Source organism: Limanda limanda, chromosome 10 (genome assembly GCF_963576545.1).
Source record: "Limanda limanda chromosome 10, fLimLim1.1, whole genome shotgun sequence".
NCBI lineage: Eukaryota > Metazoa > Chordata > Actinopteri > Pleuronectiformes > Pleuronectidae > Limanda > Limanda limanda.
The window spans coordinates 11,747,709-11,768,396 of NC_083645.1; the positions used below are offsets into that span (position 1 = coordinate 11,747,709).

The following is a 20,688-nucleotide window of genomic DNA, read 5'->3' on the forward strand; positions in this document are numbered from 1 at the left end:
GCTTTTCTGGCCCTGTTCAGTCAGGACGACAACTTACTCTCTCTCTTCCACATCCGGACAGCTCAGCCTTTGGGTGTGAAGAGGTTTATGGAATATTTCTCCAGTGAAACATAAACATGACTGTTCTTCCAAAGCTGGTCATAAACAACTGGATTCTCTCCAAGAGCTCCAAATGTTAATGTCATATTTCAACATTTGAGTCCAAAATCTGTTTCACTCTCACTTGTTGAAGTTTGTTTCTTCATCTGCCACGAGATACTAAATCCAGGGAGGTAAGGCTCTCACCCCAGTCTTCATTATGGACTTTAAAAAGCACTAACTCATGAGGCCTCACTTTAAATATGTGTTTAAATGGTTTAATTAACTTTAAATCCAACAGAAGCTGTACATTTGTATTGTTTTGGTGAGGTTGCTCTGGAGCTCTTTTCAGTATTGTGTGTGTGAAGGTGTGTGTGTGTGTGTGTGTGTGTGTGTGTGTGTGTGTGTTTGTGTGTGTGCACGTGTGTGTGCACGTGTGCGTATTTAAATATAACCACAATCTGCCAATATGAGCCTGAGACAGCAGCATCTGTGTTTACAGAATAAACAAAAGCAGAAAAGATGTACATTTATGTGAATGGAGTTTTTTTTCCCTTCAAGTTCTAAACATTTGGTTCTATTTGTGTTTTCTATTTTCTATTTGTGCCTAAATTCCACTTCTTTGTGAATGGTTTGAACCGATTGATTTGAGATTAGTTGTTGAACAGTGGTCAGCAGTCAGGTACTGTACATTCAGCTATGGCAAATAAACAAAATGACAGCTATAGAATATAGAACATCTCTTATTATTTTATTATATATTATATTATATTATTATTATATATTATAGATTATAATTGAAATGCTACATGTCAATTTCACATGTCAAAACACAGAGCTATGCTGACCCTAACCATGACACTGTAGAATATATAATATACAGTATGTGACCAGAGCAACTCAATGGAAACACACAGTTGGAGATGTCATAACATTGGCTTTATGGATTGTTGCTCGGTTAAAACAAGACATCTGAAGATGTCTGGGATATGGAAAGAAGTGAGGGGCGTGATTACAGATCATAATGTTAATCTGTTAATCTGAAAAAATATACAGATTAATCAATAGTAGAGATAATTAGTTGTATCCATAATGTCAACGAGATGTCTTCAGGGTGAGACTACAGCAGCTGGCTCAATTTAAAAAAACAAACAACTCCTGGAGATTAGAACATTATATAGTGCAAATCATTATTTAAAAGCCAGTTGTTTATGTTTTAAAACGTTCCACTTGGCCCATTGTAGACTTTTATGTAACACCACTAATACACAATTCATAATCAATGGTAAAATATGAACCATTTGTCCTTGTGTGTGTGTTTGACTCTTTGTAAGAGTCTCAGCTGGACACATGAAGGCGCCATTTCTATGCGCACAGGAGGCTCGTCAGTTGAGCTCAGTGAGAAACTCAAGCAAGTTGTGAATGGCTGCTGCTGTAAAGCTTCAAATTAAAACAAGGTAGGCTGCACAATCCTGCCTGTCTCCACTCTCCACGACTCCACATCCAGTCAGGTTGTTTTTTAATGAGAGTTGCGCAGAGACGCGGCTCAGGGCGCAAAGACTGCACATTATCTACAGCTCTGAAACAGCTTCCAATCATCAATCTGGCTGTGGGTGATACCAGTGTAGTTTTATTAGTGTGCACACAACCCAGCACGGGGCTCTCGGTTACTCGGTGTGTTCGCTTCGCACCCTCTCATTCCCATTACGCACAGGAGAGCGCTCACATGCCTTCTGGACGAGCCATCCTCGCTGACATGGAGCAGCGCGCAGGAAGCCATGGTCACTCATGAGGACCACACGGAGGGCGGCGGGTAAACACGAGCTCCTGGCCTCTTCCATTACCTCAACTATTCGCTCCTTCAATTTCCCTGCGTGCGTAAAATGTCCTACTGATCAAATTATCAGCCTAGCGCCGGTTCGCGTCCTACACGGGCGGAGGAGTGCGCTCTCGTCCCTGAAGAAGTTCCAACACCTCATCCCTTCTGCTCTTCTTTTATTTTTTGCATCTGTGAATATATATTTTTTTACTTTCCATCCGAGCTGGGCAGCGGGGGGCTCCCAGCATGACGGCCGCTGCGCCCTGAGGGGAGATGGATCTGGAGGTGAGGGATGCGAACGCGTCGGACTGTTCGTCCCGGAATGAGAGCGACAGCGGAGCTGACGCGTCCTCCGGTGGAATGTCCACTGCGCTGGCCAGCGTGCTGATCTTCACCATCGTGGTGGACATCCTGGGCAACGTCCTCGTCATCCTGTCCGTGTACAGGAACAAGAAGCTGAGGAATGCAGGTGAGAGAGATGGAGGAAAAGATGAAGAAGTGATGGATGTGTAATGGAACCACAGAGATGCATAGAATAAAGGATGGAGGTGGATTTAATGTCCAAGACAGGCCTGGGGTGATATAATAGGGAAGAACGAGCAAAGTAAATGTCTTATTGGATCTGAATGATTGTCTTTTTATTCCAAAATAATCCTATTAAAAGTGACTCTGTCCATCGAAACAATGGAGCCATTAGTTCCAATGACCCACAGTAGTCTTTGTTGGGTGTCCTGCTTTGCCCTCTTCATTCATAACTCAAATTATGTAATATAACGTGTGACCTCGGTTTGGCAATCAGGCCAAAAGTGACCCCCCCAGCCACAGCCTTCCATGTCTGCCTTCCCATCTCTTCATAAATAATAACAGCCCCTCTCCCATCTTCCTCCGTCTGCCTTTACCATTGGTTTCCTAATCTCAGATAAATCACTCGCCGTCATATCAGGACCTGTGCTGTGACATGAGCTGCCAAGGTGAGAGGAGATTTGTGAGGTAGTTGCTTCAATGTCCTTTGGTGCAGGTTTTTATTTTTTTAAATGATGTCAAACAGGGACATCTTCTTCAGGAACCTTGTTCACTTAATCACTTAATAACCAGTTTTTTTTCTGCACTGTAGATTTAATTTGGGCTAGAAGAAGCTCAGACTTATCTAGGAAAGAATAGCATGCTCAGATTTGTAAAATGTTTTCTTGTTTATCAGGAGTTTGATACCACAACCGCAAGAAATAATAATATGTCACTTATCGTGAGAAGTATCGATATTGACTGAACATTTTTTATCTTGTCTTAATTTCTAGCCTTTCCTTTCACCAGCTGCGTCAAAAGAAATTTAAACTGTTGTTATGTGCACCACGATATACAGAGGAAAACACCCTGAGTCAATCCCGGATTTAGTTTCCCTCTTATAATCAACAGCTATAATCAACACAATACATCACATTTAGAAAAATACAAACTACATTTGGATATATTTGTTTTATTACCAAAAGGTGAGTGAATGTAACGTTCCATAAAAGCATAAAATCTCAGTTTCCTCTTCCAAAGGAAAAGTTGAAATCATGTGTGATAAAATGAACCCCTGCACTTTACTTAGCTGCTCTGGCCAAACACACTTCAGTCCACAGTTACACACGTCTTTACTTTAAGCTTTAAAACTCTTTTCATTATTAATGTTTTACTGAGTTACACACATTTTTATGGCTGTTATATCATTTTTAGATTTTTTTAGAGAGGACGTTGCACTTTGTGATCGATGGTCCAAGGAAAATAATTTATTAAATGTTTAAAAAAGACACGGTTTAGGCTCCACAATCCAATCTTCTAACAATCTTCAGCCTGCTTCAGTCGTATCTTTCCAATGACGTGTGTTGGTGTCTGTTTCTTTCCATAAAACCCGATAGTATCCTTTGATAGCCAAACGCCTGTTTGTTGTGGAAAACAAAGAAGAATCATTTGGGGCACTAAAACATAACCCGGGGGCCCTGCAGGGTTTACGATTTACAAGGTAGAAACCATTATGCATATTTTATTCTGGAGTCACAAGAAACATAAAAATGTCATATGAACAAGTCCAATTTCACTTTGATTCTATGAACCGACCTCATGACGTTCTCTCTCCCAGAAGAACAGAGATGCGTTGTCCTGTTGGCTGGAAACAGGACGTGTTCGTGCTGCAGAAACTATACGTTCCATGTTGAATGTATACACTCCGTTGATCAAAGGGCCCGGGGGTTAAAATGAAAGTCAGGAAACCTCCAAGCTGACGCAAAGAGACTGAACTCAGTCATCACACCATGATGCTAATGAGAACATGCAGAATTAGGCGGCGGGATTAGGTCAGCAAGTGTTTGGAATAATGAGCTTTTAATCACAATTTGAAGTACATTACATAACCGCTCGGATGAGGGGCCCGTGTGCAGCAGCCAGAAGCAGTTTGGCCAGGAGGTTTGGAACCAGAAAGATAATTCGATTATCTGGTTTACAAAAAAATGACACAGTTCGCTGGTCTCGAACAAGAGGCGAGGGGTAAATGGCCTGTTCAAAAGTCTTCCTCATGCTGGCAGACCACAGACACTGCACTGATTGCAGACCTCGTGTCAGTGGTCCTCTGCTCTAATTGGAACGACCGGCTCATCCAGTCACACGAGAGGGACTGAATGATCAGTGTCCTGTCGATCAGCACAAACCTGTAACTCCTTAAATCCTCATGCTGTCGTTTTTTTGTGTAACTTTTAAGTGTTGTCCTTAAGTAACCCAAATTGTTTGGCGCCGTTAGCATATCAACAATCTCCTCTCTGTTCTTAACAAGCTATTAATATGTGTGGTTCTCTTCGTATGAATGTTTAATTGTACAGAGTTTTTGAAAGGAAATCATGGATGAAGCTGAGAAAGCAGATGAGCAGCTGTAGAAAAAAAAGCAGTAGAATGTTCTTTGCCTGATTAATGGATTGTTTGGTTAAGGCCTGACAGGTTTAGTTTAATATAACAACAACCTCTGGCCCCACAAGAAGCCATGATATGACTTGTAGTTGGTAAAGAGTCAGAAACAGATTGTTTATATGGAGGATCTGGTGTGTCAGACAGACGGAAAGAGGAAGAATCCCATCTCTCTCTCTCTCTCTCTATTATACACTCTTCTGACTGCTGGTTTGCTTCCTCTCTCTCTTTCTCTCTCTCACACACACACACACACACACACACACACACACACACACACACACACACACACACACACACACACACACACAAACACACACACACACACACACACACACACACACACACACACACACACACACAGCACCAAGACCTTTCTGCTCCGCTTCACCTCAACACACTCGCCTCGCACGCTTCCTCAACCTCCAAAATGAAACATGCATGTGCACACATTTTATAAATGCTGGCATCTAGTGACAATACGTCCGTGCTCCACTTTCTTTATATATAAATAAAAGGGGGGGGGGGGGGGTGTTTGGGAGCCATATGTTCCAGGATTCTCTCCAGTTTGCAGACATAACAGGATCTACCCAGCAAAAAGAGGAAGAGCGTGGCACCGTTGGGCCGCCAATGGGGTGTTAACACTAGAGTTTCCCACTGGGGTTAGACTAAAAATACACAAATAAAATGTACTCATGAGAGGGGATGGGAGGCGCATAGAAAGAGAAAGAAAAAGATGAAGGCTAACAGATGGAGGAAAAAAATGAACTAATGACCCGAACTGTGCACAGGCCTGCCTGCGTGTTGAGCTGTGTCTCAATTAAGGGGCAGCTTCCTTCGGAGAACGTGGTCTACGCCTCCTTCGTGGGCCACCTTGACTCCAAAGGCCGAACTGAAATGAGACGGTCTGGTCTACAAAGGCTTTCTGTGGTCGGAGTCACCAGCTTCTCCCGCCCTTATCGCTGTTGCCTAGCAGCAGAGCCGAAGTTGTACAGGATGAGAAAGTTTGAATGCCCCTTGGGTTGAGTTTCCACATGTGTGCCATTAGCTGTTTGGTGGAGTTTGATAGTGTGATACTCAAGCATCCTGCAGGTGCAATGAATCCTGGGATAGGTTGAGCCGAGACGGATCCACCCATTTGAGCCTTTGTGTCTCGGTAATAGAAGGACACATTTGTCGGGTGCATTTCGAAACAATGTCAAAGAAAACACCCACACAGATCGACCAGCTGTTCAGTCTGTTTTGTTGGCCAGGAAAACCGATTTGGTCTAATGGATTCTAACTCAAACCTGAAACACTGGACGTCACCATCTTTGACCCGTCTGATCTGTCTCAGTTGTGTGTTTGTGTGTGTGTGTGTGTGTGTGTGTGTGTGTGTGTGTGTAGACTGCACCTCCAGTGGTAGCACCTGTGGAATGTCGGGTGGGGGTGTGTGAGGTTGAGGATGGATGTGAGTTTGGTGGAGTCATACATTGCCTCCCGTCTCTCTCCACAGGCATGAATAAAACCTGTAAACGGTAGTGTCCAGACGAGGAGGAGGAGGAGAAGGGCGGGTGGGGGGGAGATAATTGAGTCAGTGGAGTTGTGAGTCAAACCAGAAACCAATTTAAATTGACAGCACAGATCCACGGGGAATATCACTTAGCACACTACATTAAACATGTCTTCTTCCCTCCCAGACAGCAGCAAAGTGGATTGACATTCAGCCCTCTCGTGTGGGTTGAAGTGTGGAGGTAAAGGATATTATCAGATTAGGATTATCGGACCACACCACACCTGGATAATGTTATCTCATGTTTATATTACATCCAATCTCCCGCTCTGCTGTCGTAGGCTGTTTCGCTCTCTTACGTCTCAGCTCCTCCGAAGTGAAACCTTGCAGAGGGCGTTGCTTGTGGTCTGATTGATTGATGGGTGAGTCGTACTCTCTCAGACATTCGGGGGGGTCTGATTGGTAGACGCTCTCTGACGATGACGACCATGAGTTTGGCCGGGCTCGCAGACAGGAGGCTGTGTCACCAAAAGGCAGCTTGAGTCAGTTTAATGTTAAACTTCTTCGAAAAAAGAAGAAAAAATACACTCTGGCCTCCAGAACGTGGGTTCATGAAGTAGTCACTTCTAATTCATCAGCGGTTATGCCCTTGCCGAAAGGTTATCCTTGCTTATTTATGATAACATGACTGACTGAGTTGAACATAATCTAATTTGGGATATATGCATTTGTAGCTATAAGCCTCGCGCTGCCGACGTTCATCTGGATTCAAGCGACGCCAGCCCTCCTACATGTTTTCTTTCTAAAAATGTTGTTTTTATGAATTCATCTTTCCTTCAAAGGTGCATAAATATAGCTGCTTGCGGTGGAGCGTCACGTGTCCCGGACGAGTGGTGGGACAGAGATGGTGGGTTTGACAGAGCAGTGTAAGCCCCTGAGATTCACTTGTGCGATGCCAGTTGTCATATTGGATATTTACTGAGCCGGCAGGCTTTTCTTTTCTCCTTCGCTCATTGTTTATCTCCTGCGCTCGCATCTTCATTACGGAGCCTATTCTTGCTCCACCACGAATCCCCTGTTTTTCCATTTTCCAACAATGTTCTTTTTACTCTTCAAAAACTACTCATTCAGCCGGAACGAGGGAACATGCTATAAATATGTTCACGTGCAGGTTTATATCATCATGGAAGGGAGGATGAGAGGCAGCTCCTGTCGAACATATTTTTTGAATATGCCGCAGCCTTGGTGTGTGTTGGGTGTTGATGATTCTGGTGACAAATATCAGAGATGAATATTTCTGTGCTCTAAAGGTTTTGATTTTAGTTTCATCCGCCCAAAAAAAGAGGGTGGGAGGTGGGTGCTTGACTCCCAGGAGGACACTTCAAAGCAAGAATCCGTTGATTTGAAGCAGTTTTTCACTCGGCTGACAGCTTGGCGGGAGAATACTGTAAGATCAGATGGTGGTGACACAGGAGTTAAAGGGCTGGATGTCAGTTGTCCCCGGTGGCCTGTAACCAATCTGCATCCAGGTTAAACTCTATTCAACTCACACCCGATAAGAATAGCTCCAGGAGATGTCAGCGGGCACGGCTCTATTCTTGTACCCGGGCGTGAGAGTATCGCTGTTGGTCGACAGTTTGACTCTAAAACATTAATCGCTGTGAGTGCTGCGAGTTCAGGCGTGATGAGCTCCGGGCTCGGCCAGCCTGGTTAATTGAACAGCGAGAGGTAATGGTTTGTCCGATGTTTTTAATAATGAACGCCAACAAAACAAAGGCGGTCATCTGAGCCACTTTGCAGCAATCCTCTCAGCGGTGTTTTAGCACTTACCTCATCCTCTTGACGATAAGGGGGAGCGACGGTTCAGCCAGGGAGACCTGTGAGGCCCGAGCATGATGACCGAGCCACATGATGTCAGTGAGGAATCAAACCTCTGCACAATGACAAATGCACACAGTGAGCATCACAAATACAATCTGACAGATTTGCCCACTGAGCTGGCTGGAGGACGGAGAGCTTTTGCGATTTTTTTTAAATCTCATCAGGCTTGAGAAATGGCTCGAGCTGTTTTAGTGACTTGGAAACTGAGTGAATACCTGTGTCAGAGAGAAAATGTGAAAACAACATCTTCTAAAATAAAGATAAAAAATGTTAGTGAGGTAGCAATAAAATATTTCCATATTAAATGTTAGCAGGAGGTATAGTGCCAGCTATGTGAACGCTCCTGGATTGATTACCATGAAACGTAGTGGGAGGATGCGACATGGCTCAGGGAAGAACACATCAAATTTTGGTGGGGATCCAGATCAGGGGGAAGGAATATTTTTATTTATTTTCAGTTTCTGAGAGCATCTTTTTAAATGTTTTCACCAATTTCCTGGAGGATAATTCATGGATCTGGATAAGCATATAAATAACTATGAGTATGTGAATTATGGTGCACCTTGATTGAGTTGAAGGACACTGTTGGAACTTGGCATAGGGTAAATGCTCTGAGTGCTATTCTAGTATTATGATATATGCTGCTTATTATATTCTACAGCACAGTGACAAAGCTAAGTAGGTTGAGTAGATAAGTAAAATTAGAGCAGTTGCTACACAACATATTGTAGCTGGGTTGTCGCTCGCTGTGGTTTGGGGGGTTTTAGCAGGGTTTATAACGAGGATTGATGTCCAGCATGTGTTTTAGATCCACTCCCGTCATATCTGCCAATCCCCGCTGTTGATTCAGCTGTTGTCTGAGTGAGCGAGAGCCTCACGCCCTCCCATCTCAACCTCAGAAGGTAGTTTGTGTTACACTCACCCTGGAAACACCCCAACGTCTGACCCAGCGTGTCGGTAAAATGAGGCCACATCACATATCACCCTTTGCAGATTAGTTACAAAGAGGTGTGTTTATATTTATAGAGTGAGCGGTGATGTAGTGGTGCGAGAGAACCAGGCTATACGCCGGTCGAGTCACTCATATGTTTAACATGCCTTATTGTTATAAAGCTTTAAAGGCTGCAAACTGGGCCAAATCTCCTTCATTACAAACCTTTATATGTAGAACACACACACACACACACACACACACACACACACACACACACACACACACACAAAGAAACACACACACACACAGAAACACACACACACACACACACACACACACACACACACACTAGACCCCCCTATTGCACAACTTCTCCCTTAAAACTTGGATCTCTTTTTTGCAAAACACTAATTAGATTGCATTATGACTCCAGTGTATGCTCTACTTATCTACCTCTTTATCTGAGAAAACATTCGAATTTGATTTCTTGGTTTATTCTTCTCCTCACCCGCCCAGAACAGCTGCACTATAACAATATCAGACGTCATTATCAATGATTCATGTTTTGTGAAGAGAACCAGTGTCACACCACCATCAGCTCCGACCCCAGGAGGACAGGAAGTTGTTTGGATGTAATAGGACACTCAAATTACCCATGTCCTGTTTTTTTCATGCACTCAAACTCTGCATGTTGTCATGGGAAACTCAATTTTCCTCCTCATGTCAGAACAATTTCGTATAGTTATTTAGTTATTTCCTTCAGGGAGGCTGAAGTACAAATAAAGAGACAAAGTTCTCAAGTAAAAGTTAAAGCATGAACTTTTCTTCTTCTTAGAAAGTAAGTGCTAATGTTAACTGCCTGCTCTGATTGGATCAATGGATATATTTGACTCTGCTTATTGATTACTTTAAAACATGTACAGTATTAAGATAATGTGAATGTTGTTAAAATGTGGAATAGAAAGTGCTGGTATATGTTGATATATGAGGTGGAGTAAGAGTGAAAAGTATCTGAAAATATTTAAAAATGAATTCAAACAGAGTAACTGAATAATTGTACTCTGTCACATCCCACCACTGGGTGTATGTAGTCAAGCACATTTTCATTATGAAGCCATGCTGCTGGTCTGTGAGGCTTCTGTTGGGCACAGCATACATCACAGGAATCAATCCAGCACTTGTCACAATATTTCACTCAAATCCACATCTATGACCCTTGTGGCGGCACTAAAGCAAAAATGATGATCCCCAATGACAGTGGGTCTCATCCTCTGGGCACCGTGGATATCTGTGCCACATTTCATAGTGATCCATCCAATAGCTGTGGCGTGGATCGACAGACCATCAGGCTGCCGCCGCCGACCACAGGGCCACAGCTCGAGTTGTTGTTATTAAAAAACACGTCCAGTGAGAAGGAAAGGGTTTGTGATACAGAGGGCCGTGTGACAATAAAGCATTCAAAACATTTGCCTCAATCCAGATCAGTGCAGTGGAGAGTACATGGTAAAAGCCTCATCAGAACGAGCCCAGCGAAGGGGCAGAGGGCACAACGAAGCTGCTCTTCTCCGATGGAAGTCGCAGTCATGCCTCCAGTGACCCAGTTTATTTTAAGGAATTTAACCCGGAGCAGCATGTGAAAGAGGAGAGCTGTTCGCTTTCATTATACACTAGCCCGATTCACTTCTTATCTGTCATCTAAACCTCTTCTGTTTCTCCAGGCAACATCTTCGTGGTGAGTCTGGCCGTGGCCGACCTGGTGGTGGCGCTGTACCCGTACCCCCTGGTGCTGACGGCCATCTTCCACAATGACTGGACCATGGGCGACCTGCACTGCCAGGCCAGCGGCTTCGTCATGGGCCTCAGCGTCATCGGCTCCATCTTCAACATCACGGCCATCGCCATCAACCGCTACTGCTACATCTGCCACAGCCTCCACTACGACCGGCTGTACAGTCTGAGGAACACCTGCTGCTACCTGGGCCTCACCTGGCTGCTCACCGCCCTCGCCACCGTGCCCAACTTCTTCGTGGGCTCGCTGCAGTACGACCCGCGCATCTACTCCTGCACCTTCGCCCAGACGGTCAGCTCCTACTACACCATGTCCGTGGTGATCATTCACTTCCTGATCCCGCTGCTGGTGGTGTCCTACTGCTACATGAGGATATGGGTGCTGGTGATTCAAGTGAAACATCGGGTCAAACCGGAGCTAAGGACTAAACTGAAAGCGAGCGACGTGAGGAACTTCCTGACTATGTTCATAGTGTTTGTGTTGTTTGCTGTGTGCTGGGCTCCGCTGAATCTCATAGGCCTGGCTGTGGCCATAAACCCTGTAACAGTGGCGCCCCACATTCCCGAGTGGCTCTTTGTCTTGAGCTACTTCATGGCTTACTTCAACAGCTGCCTCAACGCCATCATATACGGACTTCTAAACCAAAACTTCCGCAAAGAGTACAAGACGATCCTGCTTTCTCTTTGCGTCCCGCGTCTGTTCCTCATGGAGACGTCCAAGTGTGCCACCGAGGGACTGAGGAGCAAGCCCTCGCCGGCGCCGACCAACAATAATGTAGCGGAGCTACATTTATAAACAGCGGTTATTATCCAGAGCCTTGTTGCGGGTGTGTGTCATGATTCACAAAGTGCCTTTTCACAAGATGTTTATCATGTAAAGAGATGAGCATGTTTGAAGAGGACACTGCTTTCACTGTTTTCCTTTCAGCAATGTCAAACACCACAGTTCCCTCATGTTGAGGGGAAAGGCATCTGTGTTTTCATCGTGCTGCGTCCTGACAGCGCCCCCTGCTTTCAATTCAAAGACGAATCGGTTAACGTGCAGAAAAGACGGTTTTCTCTTAAAATCTCTCACAGTCAGAACATTTCCTATCGCCTGTGTTTGGATGAGAGACTTCCCATCCTGGCATGTGTACGTCACATGCTCTGCGTATTTGCACAGTTATGAGCAGGCCCACATCAACGACGTGCCGTAAAGATGAAATAAAAAAATGTATAATCAATCGCCACTGTGTCTTTTTGCGCTTTTTAATGCAACATTAGTATCGAGCAAATCCAAAGAATTGTTGTTTCCCTTCAACGATACCCGGCCAACTGAAGCTCTTATACTCAATCCCCGCTTCAATTTGGATTTAACGTCATATTTAATACACAACTACGCTTCCAGTCACAGTCTGAGCTCTGGTGAAATCTGAATCCCACGTTTGACTTTCAGCACTTGTGAGTATCTCAGGCTCGTACTCACTGGGCGTATAGGCTTTATTAATTCATCAGTTTGTCCTTTAACCCCCGGGCTTGTCTATTGAGCAACGTTGCTTTCACAAAAACACACTGGGTAGATTCTCGAAGCTGAGAAACTCGAAACCAGTGCAAAAGCTAAAATTTCAGACCTGGCTTTGTGTGCTTATAGGAAAAGGTTTGCATTGTTGTCTGTAAAATCCAATTCTCTCATACAGTTTCAGACAATTCTTCCGGTAAACAAAACTGTCTCTTTACTGTGCAGTTATGTATCAGTTTATCCGGCTGCAGACTTCAAGGGCCCCGGGCGGCTCCTGGGGACATCCGCAGAACCTGGGTGATTTCGAAATTTGAGAAAAAAGGGGGAAGATCATATGATACATAAAATGAGGTTTCTTGTTTATTAAATGCCCGGGGCTCACGATATGCATCAGGACTCAGAGATGTAATTTCATGATAGTGCCAGTGTGCCCGAGCACATGTCACCCTAGCCGAGATGAGCTCTGACAGCCTCGCAGCAAAACTTCCACCCGGCAAACAAACTGTGAGCGCTTCACCTCACAGGGAGGCTCCAAGATGTCTGTGTGACACATTCTCGATAAGATGCACTGTTGCTGGAATATCAAAGACATTTCACATTTCATGTCTGATTTATAAATATTTTAGCTTTATTTTTGTTTACTGCTGCATCTCAGCCCGTACAGGCTGCCTGGCGGACGGAGACACCTCTGTGGTTGACTGCAGACGCGGGAATCAGAGACTATCCGAGCTGGGATCATCACAGGGAGCCTCTCTTGCAGGCTCAGGTGCCGTCAAGTTTCAGAGATGCTGCAAAAACACCACAAAACCCATTCCATTCTATTGGAAGTCTTACAAGTCAGTGTCTCTGATGTGGAAGAAAGAAACAGCCCCCATGCGCAGCAAGGTCGGCCACAGATGAGTGGCTAAAGGGGCTCGGGGGAAGATGACAGTGTCGGCTCTACCACACCAAAGAGTCACAGACTATTGGCAGGGTCAGCCTTCTTGTTCTCCTTCCCAACCTTGCACTCTTCCTCTCTTGCTCTCCGTATTTAGTAATCCTGCATGCGCTATCCCAAGGCTTGTGAAGAATCACTTGACATTTTGGAGAATGTTATTTGTTTCTGAACATATGAGAAGATCGATATCGCTGCTATTTCTGTCTGTTAGATATAAAGGGACAGTTGGTTCAGGTCGCTTTAAAAACAAATAAAAACGCTAGCAGTGTCAAAGTCTCTGATGTTGGTTTATTAGCATATTATTTAAAGTTTCAAACAATAAAAATCTTCAAACTACGAAGAATGAATCCAGCTCACAACCCTTTGAAAAAACCCTACTTTTCATTTTTACACTTAAATTTGTCATAATCGTAGATGAGGTCTCTTAGAGAGTCAATCCAACTAATTCAAATCAGAATCAGAATGGGGGTGTTACTGCCAATAAGCTTGTTAAGGGGATTTGCTGTGGTGTTTTTTGTGTAAGCATCAATATAAAATATAAAGATACGGAACTATACACAATAAATAGAAATACCAACACTTGGATTGTGCAATATAAACCAATATAACGAAATAAAGATCCTACCTCTGCTGGATAACTCCTGACACTATACATATCTGCCTGCATATATCTCTGTAAAAATAAGAACCTGTATTTTTAACACTAAATGTATTGATTTAAAAAAAGACCAAACGACTCTGGCACAGCTCATGTTGCCCAGAGGATAAATCGTCGGTACAATCCAGAGTCCGGGATGAATAGCTGAAATGACTGCTCCATCCACCCACACTGTCTTTGCCTGTGATTTAATATGAAGGGCAGCAGCTCATGGAGACATTTTTCTTACGGTTATGTTCAAGGACAGCGCAATCCATCCATGCTGCCCTTTGCTTTAAGATCCATCATAACTCATGACTTAATTTTGCCAATTTCACTCACGTATGTGGTTCTGTCAAGACGTGAATGACGGTCTCTTTCTTTCCGAGAAGAAGCGACCTTTTCCTTTTGTTTTGTTCTCCTGCTTTGTGCCTCCCGGCATCCAGGCCACATCATAAATCCCTTTGTATCGGTACATACGAATTTAATATGATAAATGATATAGTTTACTATCAGTAATCAGATGTAACCTCGTCCTATTTTTTGTAAATACACCTAAGAGAAATGCAGCTCTCTGTGCAGGATCCCCTTGATGTCAGCGAGTATTTATTGCTGGACCAAGGACAAGGGGAGCAAGGCGAACACTGAAATCTGTCCGAGGACATGACACTCGACTCCCTCCACCGCCGTGTTCTCACTCGCTTTACTTTCATCAACTCCTCCGTGGTATGCGAGCGGGAGAGGCCTCGAAGAAACAAACTCTCATTTGTGGGAGATGAAGATTATTTCCACTACAGCGGAACCCTGTCGCAAATGTGATTAACACAAAACGCATGAGCAATGAGGCATTTTATGGCTTAACAGTGGCATGACATGATGGTTCCTTTTGCCCGCTAGATGAAGGCCAGATGTAAGTCTGCTCTTTGCACAGAGGAATTTCTACAGCTCTCGCACATCATTGCATTTTACAGCACTGGGGTCTCACTGTGGGCCTGCTGCCACAATAGCAAGTCCCCTAATGGATTTGTGCATTGGGTTTAGCACTCCCTGTGTTCTCATGCATGTGATGAGCTCCTACATGTCCCAATGGGCTCTGGGTCACAATACTGTCAGGAGGGTTTGGGTGTTGTGGGCCCAAGGAAGCCGATGAGAGAAGGAAATGGGGACGGTGGTGATTATGTTCTCTTATTTTTAGACTGGATCATATCCATCAGAGAGGATACATGTGTAGATGTGTCATTATTTCTACTGGACAAAATGTTTGTTGACTAGACTGTGCCAGGCTATTAGTTACTGAGGAAAGGAAGTAAGCAGATCTTTCTTTGGCAGTAAGTTGGAGTACCCAAAACATAAAACTCCATCGTCCTGCATTCACAGTATTATCAGTATTATCAGCTATAAAAATACCCAAAATCTCAAAAATATATGTTCCGCAGAAAAATTGCCTCTAGCGCTCATTTATATTTTATTATCAGATTTACAAAACTGATGGAACAAATCTTTTGAAATCTGTTCGAGGTGGAGCTGCTTACTTTAGCTCAGCAGTCCCGTGGCTCTTAGAATCGGTGCAGCCCCCCCGGAGCAGGGTCACAAGATAAATGCTAAAGAGTCGTGAGATAATTAATATGGAAGCAATGCTCTGGTGCACATATTTGCATTCATTTTTTTCCATGAGACTTTGCTTTTTATTTTGGCCTAGAACATTTATTTTCATATGAACATTCTAAAAATATATGTTGGTTAACAACTCATAGCAACTGCTTATTTGCAAGCATCTTGATCGCCCCCGGCTGGGATATAAGTCGTAAACCCTGCCCCCTCCTACTCATATACTTTTTTCTTTTCACAATACCATGTATTTCATAAGCTTATCATGTATTTTAAATACATGTAAAACAATAATATGAAAATGCACAGTATTTGCTGCTATAATATGACAACATTTAGAAATGTGATGCATGAAAAATGGAAACACTCCATTACCTCAAATTGTACTCAATTACAATACTTGATTACTTTCCACCTGTGCATGACGCCAACGGGAAACTTTCCAACAGCCCATAAACTAAGTGACATGAGTTAATGAGGATAGCAATCCTATCATCACTGGCAACAGTTGTGAATGTGTTGAATAACAACACCAAGAATAGCGCACAACTATTTTAAAGTGTTTTTATTCTTTCTCTCGTTTCAAATGGAAACTTAGTGGTCCCCCGTTACAACTCTAAAAATATTTTCTGAAGGACACTGATCCGCCTGGTCAAAACAACAGGTGTAGCATGTGGGGTGCCTCGTATTTGACACAGAGCACATGTGACACGTGGAATGCCAAAGCCATAGCCAGGGGAGTCCAGACGAAGAGAGCCATGGGAAATACTCTCAGAAGGTCAGAGGTCGAGATCCATGAGGAAAGGACAACCTAGTTTTGAACTTGCAGTTGAAGGTCCCTTGACCAGATATACCCACTGATATCCATCGAGGAAACAGCATGTGTCGGACTTCTATTTTTGAGCTTGTTGCTTTAATGAAATTCATAATCCCACAATAACCGGGTGAACCGCACCGGCTGGGTCTTCTGTGGTTTCTGGTCTCTTCCCGAAGCTCCCGACAATAACCAAGCTAATTAATTTGTTTAATTTTGCATCTGTTTCCAGGGAAAATGTGACTGCAGTGAATTGGGAGGATGTAATTTTGAATCCAAATTAATTACTGATGACCTGATTATTGAAAGAGGTCATTGTTGATTTTGTAATTAGCTTCAATGATTGACTTTAGATATGTTACTGTACTTTTTGGAAAAAAGGGTTGTAATTATGGGATAAGATTTTTAAAAGTTATAATACAGTTTAAAATGTTGATACTGTTAAGCCATGTAACTGAAATAGTATGTATAGTTAAATGAATGAAGACAAAAACATGAATTAGTGCCCAGTATCATCTATACCAATGATGTTTGAGAATAAAAATATGAATTTGACCAATACAAGTCGTCAAATCTGATCTGTAGGTTACTAGAAGTAAAGGTTGAAGTGGGACATTTAATGAACACTGTGTAGAAAACACTGCTTCCTGTTTACAAAGCACAAGCCTCAACAAAACAAAGACACCGGAACATAATTGTTCAAATTGCTCTCGCTGCTTCATCCAGCCACAGATGTGAGAGTTGTATGATCCTCCGTGACAATCCTCTGCTTCGACACAGTCTGTGACACGTCTCTGGCCATCTGCCGCTTAACTGCTTGTGATTTTGAAATGCCGCAGCAGGCACAGTGATTACTTTGAACACACATCACTGGATTCTTTCTTAGCGGCCCTGTCTGGTCCCTCCGAGCGTCTTCTCAGATGAAGTGTGTTTCGGGGGGGAACCTGCTGAGCGTGGGACCGGTGAGAACGCAGCCAACTGGAGCAGAAAGTGCCACTCCTTGACACTTCAGGGAGACTTCATCCAGAAACGCAACCAGTGCACTGACACTAAACGAATATGCTCGGCACGAAATGGTCGAAGCAGCTCTCTGTTACGTCTGCAATTAAACAAGAAGTAGAGTCTTGCATTATTCAGCAATGTAAGGGAACAAAAGCACGTACTCTACATTTGCATTGTGCATGTACGGCTGCTTAGGACACCAAGGTTATGTCATGTCATATTTGTACTCCACCAAAGATGCAGTTTATTTAAGACTGTGACAAATGACCCTTAAATAATGGATTTACACATTGTCTTCCGTATTTACAGTTTGACAATGAGAATGGAAGAAAACACTGTTGTCAGCATATGAGTGGACATTTGGTTTTGATAAAAGGAGACATACAGTTCGGACTTTAAGTATTTGGACTGTTACACATTATTTGTTCTTCAGGCTCTGAGCTTCAGTGCATTTCATGTGAAATAAAATAATGGGCGCTCCATTAAACGGCTCTGTGTCAGCTTCAATTTGAGAAAGTTTACATCAATATAGCGTGAGAGATTTTATGTGTCCCAGGACAGAATAGATGTTATGTGTTGTGGAAAATCTTTTTCCTCCTCAGCCTGAAGTTCTCTTTGTGTGCTTTGGTCGTATGTTTATGATCGTTGTCCTGCTTCTGGTGCCATCTGAATCTGAGCACACTGAGAATCACTGTGAGCAGTCAAATCGTCAATAAATTCCAGACATAAATGACTCAGTCATAAAAGAAGAAGCACTATGTTTGCTTCTGCTTTTACCAGGTAGGGGGGAGATAAATTCTTCTTTTTACCAGGAAACCTGTGCTCATACTTCCTCGAGAACATATTTTCAGAACGGTTTTCTTCGCCAGACTTCTTGGTCTACCAGGTTGTGTGCTGTTAGCCATTTTTGTTACGTTTGGGACAAAAGTATATAATAGGCTTTGTTCAGCAAGGCAATCTTCCAAAATTAACAAAAAATGTCATGATTGTGTCATAAATTGATTGTGTTATAAGCTGCCATTTGGCTAAGTGCTGCAAAGAGTTTGTCATGTTGGAGAACATCATGGGCTTTTGATGATGCATGTGCACACACTTATGTACTTGTAATGTGTATTTATGAGGGATTTGATTCCACAAAACTCCAAAGCATCCATTCTTAGAAAATTTGTGCAACTGAACAAACAGTCTGTCCTCGAATTTCAGTTCTGATCTGCATCCATTTAAAGACGACTCTTAACTTCAACGTAATCCCATAATTAGCTTAAATTTCATGCTGTGTTTAGGAACAAATTCTGTATGATATCTTGTCCTTATAATAATCTGATGTCTTGTCCTCATAAATGTGTTTGTTGTTTTCTTTCTCTTTTAATATTTGTTCTGTAGTGAAATATATTTTTGGAACTTAGAATTTGGGAAGTTGGACAGAATTTCCACTGAGATAATCTTAGCTTCCAAATTCTCTGAACGACAGCTTTACCCATTATAATGATGCATAGTTTTTTTCATTGGTTTTAGGATACTTGCAGTAGAACCTCTGTGACAAACCAAAGTTAATAATGAGTTTTGTTCAGCAAGGCAATCAACACAATGTTTATGATTGTTGAAGATGGAAGGAAAAGCAAGTATTCGGGTACATATGAACTACACAAAGGAACTGGCTCTTGTCGTAGGCAACAAATGTGATTGCCTCTGGGCAAAGGATGCAGGGGCACACTTTCAGGAAAGTCAAAATGATCTACTTCCAAGCCACTACTCCTTGACCCTAATGGAACATATCACGAGGTCAAAGAAAGATGTGAAGGAGAAGCTGTAATGAGTTGGGAATGGAGAACCATGGTGTAGAAAAATCCACTCACACTGTGCTTGTTTGTTTTTTAACCAACTTTATTTATACTAGAGGACACAGATGCAGACTGTACGGTACTCTGTCCAAAACAGAATCACACGTCCTGAGAAAAAATGTTTTCAGTTCCTCTCCTTAGAAAAGGATGGTCTGGTGTTTCCCCTGCTGAGGGAGTAAGGAAGCATTGAAGCTCCTTTCTTTATCGTTTAGGGAATTCAAACAGCTCTTATTATGGCCACTGAAATACTTCTGGGTCAGTTAGGAAGCAGAAAGGATGCACCCCTTGTTACTTTAACAGCATTATCAGCAAACAGTCCCTTAATTACAATAATTGACATACTGTCTCCTCACTTCACATTAAATGGTGCCTATTATCCCCCACTGTCAGTCTGCCAGTGGGATAATAGGCACCACTTGATGCTAAATTGTTCATCACTTAGCCCATGTCACACAGACCGACCAGGGGCAAATGCTGCATGGATCAGGCAGAGGAACCCTTCAATAATTATTGGCCCCAGATTATTTCATAATTAAAAGAAGGATGAAAACAGAGAGGAGAAAGAGGAAAACGAATACCCACAATGTAGAAAAGCTAATGCTAGATAATGATGCTCCAAAAGCTGTTATGAATCTGAAATTCAAGACAGCGGTGGAAAAAGTACTCAGATTATTTATCAAGTAAAAGAATGAATATAGAGATACAGTAAACGTACTGCATTATAAATTCGGCTTAAGTCAAGTCAATGTATTTATATAGCACATTTAAAACAACAAAAAGCAAACCAAAGTGCTGTACAAACACAACGAACACACACATACAAACACACACACACACATATACAGGCAAAGATCAAGAGACTGAGGATCATGAAAACAATTTAAAATAACTAATGTAGTAGCTAATACCACGTTAGGACCCGTTAACAGTCAAATGCCAAAGAGACGAGGTGGGTCTTGAGCTGCTTAATGGAGGGGGCCGTTCTGATACTAGTGAGGCAATTTGTTCCAGAAACTGGGGCCCACGACTGAGAAGGTTTTTCCTCTGAGCCTGAGGGACTTTGAGTGGACCTGGGGGACCTTGGTGGGTGGTAGGGAGTTCAAACTTCAGACAGGTAGGAGGGAGCCAATCCATTAGGAGCTCTACAAACAAAAAGTACAATTTAAAAATGAACTCTACAACTGACAGGCAGCAAGTGGAGGGAGGCGAGTACAGGGGAGATATGCACAGGCTTCCAGGAGCTAGTGAGCAAACCTTGCAGCAGCTTTCTTAAGTAAAAGGAAGTATTATGCATCAAGTAAAATCATTAAAGTACAAATAGTTAAATGATTTAGTTTTAAAGTATATATATATATATATATATATTACTACCTAGTTTATTAGATGATTAGCATTAGATGATTAGCAGCAGCATACAACTATTAT

At 42.8% G+C, this 20,688-nt stretch overlaps 1 protein-coding gene across 1 annotated transcript; it reads left to right on the top strand.

Annotated features, from left to right (window-relative positions):
* Positions 1 to 2,170: 2,170 nt before the first annotated feature.
* On the top strand, positions 2,171 to 11,722 carry LOC133011910 (melatonin receptor type 1C-like). The gene is made up of 2 exons (XM_061079841.1): positions 2,171 to 2,366; positions 10,857 to 11,722. Exons 1-2 carry the CDS (start codon positions 2,171 to 2,173, stop codon positions 11,720 to 11,722), a joined length of 1,062 nt encoding a protein of 353 aa, XP_060935824.1.
* Positions 11,723 to 20,688: the final 8,966 nt, after the last annotated feature.